This window comes from Micropterus dolomieu, linkage group LG17 (assembly GCF_021292245.1).
Source record: "Micropterus dolomieu isolate WLL.071019.BEF.003 ecotype Adirondacks linkage group LG17, ASM2129224v1, whole genome shotgun sequence".
NCBI lineage: Eukaryota > Metazoa > Chordata > Actinopteri > Centrarchiformes > Centrarchidae > Micropterus > Micropterus dolomieu.
Window position 1 is genome coordinate 19,219,264 of NC_060166.1, and position 4,113 is coordinate 19,223,376.

The following is a 4,113-nucleotide window of genomic DNA, read 5'->3' on the forward strand; positions in this document are numbered from 1 at the left end:
ATTCCCTTTTGAGGCTGCAAATGCTGTCATTTATCCAGGGTTGCTTACTAGCTTTAGACGTAGGCCTAACCTTTAGAGGAGCAGTAATATTTAGTGACGACAAGCAGATATGATTGAAGTGATCGGCCAGATTGTCGGTGTTGGAATCAGACAGGTGTTGGCTTTGGCTCTGAAAGAATGCGCAAAACTTTGAAACACTTTGTTCATTAAAGATGCGACAACACACGGAGCTTGGTGAGGCGGCATGAGTAACAGGCGAATTGCAGCTAAAAACAATACATCTGTGGTCAGATATGGTCATGTCCACTAATTCCACAGAGGAAATGCTGACACCCAGGGTAAAAACCAAGTCCAGTGTATGACCACGGTTATGTGTTTGCCCTTTGACATGTTGTTTGAAGTTAAAAGAAGTGGCCATATTTAAAAAGTCAGTTGCATTAACATTGGTGGGGTCATCAACATGAATATTAAAATCGCCACAAAGAACAATTCTGTCATAATTTAAAACCAAAGTAGATAAAAATTCAGGAAGTTCTGATAAAAATCCTCCAGGCAGTTTTGGGGGGTGATAAATTATAACAAATATGATAGGTTGCAGCCCTCCAACTTTAAGAGTGAGAACTTCAAAGGAGTTAAATTCATCACAGCGTACTTGATGACATTTAAAATTTTTCCTATACACACTCACTAGCCCACCACCACGACCACTGACCCTCGGTTGACTAAAACAATCATATTGAGGCGGACACAGTTCAGCTAGCTGGCTATAGTCATTCATTTGCATCCATGATTCAGTTAAAAACATAAAATCTAGATTTAGATAAAATCATTTAAGATAAAAGTCTTACTTGAAAGTGATCTCACATTGAAGAGAGCCATTTTAAATGAGTTTGTTCTGGGTGCTAGAATTGGTGCAGTTGTCCTAATCCTTAAGAGATTACTATTATTTCTGTGTAGGATGTGCACATTTCGGTGTGGGGTACACCCTGGACAGGTCGCCAGTCCATCACAGGGCCACACGTAGACAACCAACCACTCACATTCACACCTAAGGACAATTTTAGAGACTTAATAATAAGTTTTTTTAAAAAAAGGAAAGTTTTCAATTTCAGGTTTTTATTTCATGAAAAGTCACACGAAAAAGTATTGGTGTATTTATTACACTATTACACCACCATTACATTTTTCCTCTCGCCTTCCTCTCCCCTTAGAGGCAGCTTGCACACCACAAAGGGTATAATTTAGAGCAAGGCCATTTAACGCTTTAAAAGTCACCAATTCATAGTTTTCAAGTGACGTCACATTCCATGAAAAAAGCGGAAAAAGACGTTATTTTCCGCTGCCTGCCAACCAGGAAGCAAGTGATACACTGTTACTATGAGTTTTTTACTTTTGCATTGCCAAAATGCTGGATGGTAGTTGTACTTTCTGATGCACAAATCGAGTCACAATCAGTCATTAAGAGAAAAATCTCATTGGTGAGGGTTTATAGGCGCTTAGTAAAGCAACCTTAAAAGGGGAAAAAAGGTTTTATTGATTTAAACTGTAGCCGATACAATAATTTCAAATTGTTAATGAGGATAGTAATTATTGTTATATGTTATAAGTACTGTATAACCAACAAATACTTGAATTAAAGGTATTGTTCCAATTGTGTGTCTGTGTGCCTGCTCTCTATAGGATACAAACTTCATGACATCCCTGGAGCTGGCGGTCAGATTTGGAAAAACTCTTATTATCCAAGAGATGGATGGAGTTGAACCTGTGCTCTACCCACTGCTGAGGAGGGAACTCATAGCACAGGGTACACACACACTCAAAAACACCTTTTTCATAAAAATAAAACAAGCAGGCATCATGGGAAAAATAATTGCTTCAGCGTTGTGATGCAGAGGATTCGACTCAGAAATTGATCTGTCAGAGACAGGGTGATAGTTTGTCAGTAAGAGCTCATTTATTGAGTTACCGTGAATTACTCTTGGTCTTTGCTCCTCTCGCTCTAAAATGAGTGAGCTTGTAGAAAGAAAGCTGTAAGTATGCAGAGCAAATAAGACAATTTTTGTACATACAAAGCCATTATTTTACATTGGTGCTGCACACACACACACATGCATACAGCACATACACAAGTATTACGCTACAATCAATGGGTTGGTTGTTTTTGGCCACTGAAGAATTCAGATAGCTGAAATACTTTACACAAAATACTTTAAAATAAGTATTTACTACATAAAATCAGCATGTTCTGTATTCTGTTTTGTTGGTTCTGTTTTATGGATAAATGCTACGTGAAATTCTTTAACACAAAAATCCACAAAAACACGTATTCACGCGTGGCTATGTTTGAATCGGCCCTTCTGATTTCACTTGTGCTATTTTAGTTTCTTGGCTTAGATAATTGCATACCAATCACAGTTGCAAACAGCTGCTTTAATCACATAGGTACGCGTAAACAGAGGTTGGAAATATCTGTGAAAATGAGGGTGATTCATAAAGCAATGAATCATCCAGGGAGAGGTGGTTGTCTATTTGAAGCTGATTTGGAAAGAGTGGGGGCAGAGAAAGTGTGAGAGAGGGCAAGTTATCCACTTAAAAGTGGTGTTGAACAGGATGGAAAAAAGAGTCGAGACAAAGGCATGGCAGTACTGCATTGCAGACATCTAGAGACAGAGAGTAGAGGAGAAAATAAAATGGTGAAGATAGGATAGTGGCCACTGAAGACAAAGTTACAAGCCTGTATGAAACAGTATATGATGGTAACAAAGACTCTTTCTTTCCGTCCAACTTTGACACGTATGTGCACACACAGGTCCTAGATATGTGGTTCAAATAGGAGACAAGGTTATTGACTACAATGAGGACTTCCATCTCTTCATGGCAACACGGAATCCCACCCCTGTCATACCCCCTGATGCTGTTTCCGTCATCACAGAGGTCAACTTCACTACCACAAGGGCAGGCTTGCGAGGGCAGGTAATCTACGTAACCCACACAAAAACACAAACAAATTCACATCTACTATAATAGCTCCGCAGTAAATGGTACCTTTGTGAATCTACATTCATTTTTGTTGAGACTTTGTTGGAGCAGTGTTGATTAAACTCCATAGTGGGTGAGATGTTGTCAAATAAAACAATACAATAAAATTAAATATTCTCCTCTTACTGTATCCATAGCCTCAAATGTGCTGCAGATTTTCTGTTTTCAGCTGGCAGTTTGACTCAATTCAGTGTCTAGTGCTACATGAACAAAATCCATGTGTAACAAGCGCTTTTATTATGGAATAATAGTGTATATAGAGAGAATGTATTGCATGTTGTAGAGATACTATGTGTGTTTCTGTAGTCAAACTGTATGTTTGTGTGTGTGTCTGTGTGTCAGCTGCTAGCCTTGACAATCCAGCAGGAGAAGCCAGAGTTGGAGACTGAAAAAACAAGACTACTGCAACAAGAGGAGGACAAGAAGATACAGCTGGCTCAGTTGGAAGAATCACTGTTAGAGGTACACATGCAGATATACAGCATACACTGAGATCAAAGTAGAGGAGAATTCTAAATTTTGGAGTAGTAGAGCTGTACTGTACACTATAGTACATATATGACATATACATATCTATGTGTGTGTGTGTATATATATATATATATATATATATATATATATATATATATGGTCATATAATTAGAATTTCATCAAAATGTTGATTTATTTCAGTAATTCCATTCAAAAAGTGAAACTTGTATAATGTATACATTCATTCCACACAGACTGATATATTTCAAGTGTTCATTCCTTTTAATTTTGATGATTATAACTGACAACTAATGAAAACCCCAAAATCATTATCTCAGAATATTAGAATATTATGAAAAGGTTTGATATTGAAGACACCTGGTGCCACACTCTAATCAGCTAATTAACTCAAAACACCTGCAAAGGCCTTTAAATGGTCTCTCAGTCTAGTTCTGTAGGCTACACAATCATGGGGAAGACTGCTGACTTGACAGCTGTCCAAAAGACGACCATTGACACCTTGCACAAGGAGGGCAAGACACAAAAGGTCATTGCTAAAGAGGCTGGCTGTTCACAGAGCTCTGTGTCCAAGCACATTAATAG

The 4,113-nt window shown here is 38.1% G+C and overlaps 1 protein-coding gene across 1 annotated transcript in view; it reads left to right on the plus strand.

The window, feature by feature from the left end:
* The window catches only part of LOC123986093 (cytoplasmic dynein 2 heavy chain 1-like), a 76,566-nt gene that overhangs the window by 34,783 nt on the left and 37,670 nt on the right, over positions 1–4,113 (plus strand). Inside the window, exons 23-25 of the mRNA XM_046074174.1 lie at positions 1,681–1,804; positions 2,810–2,973; positions 3,382–3,501. Coding sequence (XP_045930130.1) covers positions 1,681–1,804; positions 2,810–2,973; positions 3,382–3,501 — 408 coding nt within the window. The remainder of the gene's footprint in view (positions 1–1,680; positions 1,805–2,809; positions 2,974–3,381; positions 3,502–4,113) is intronic.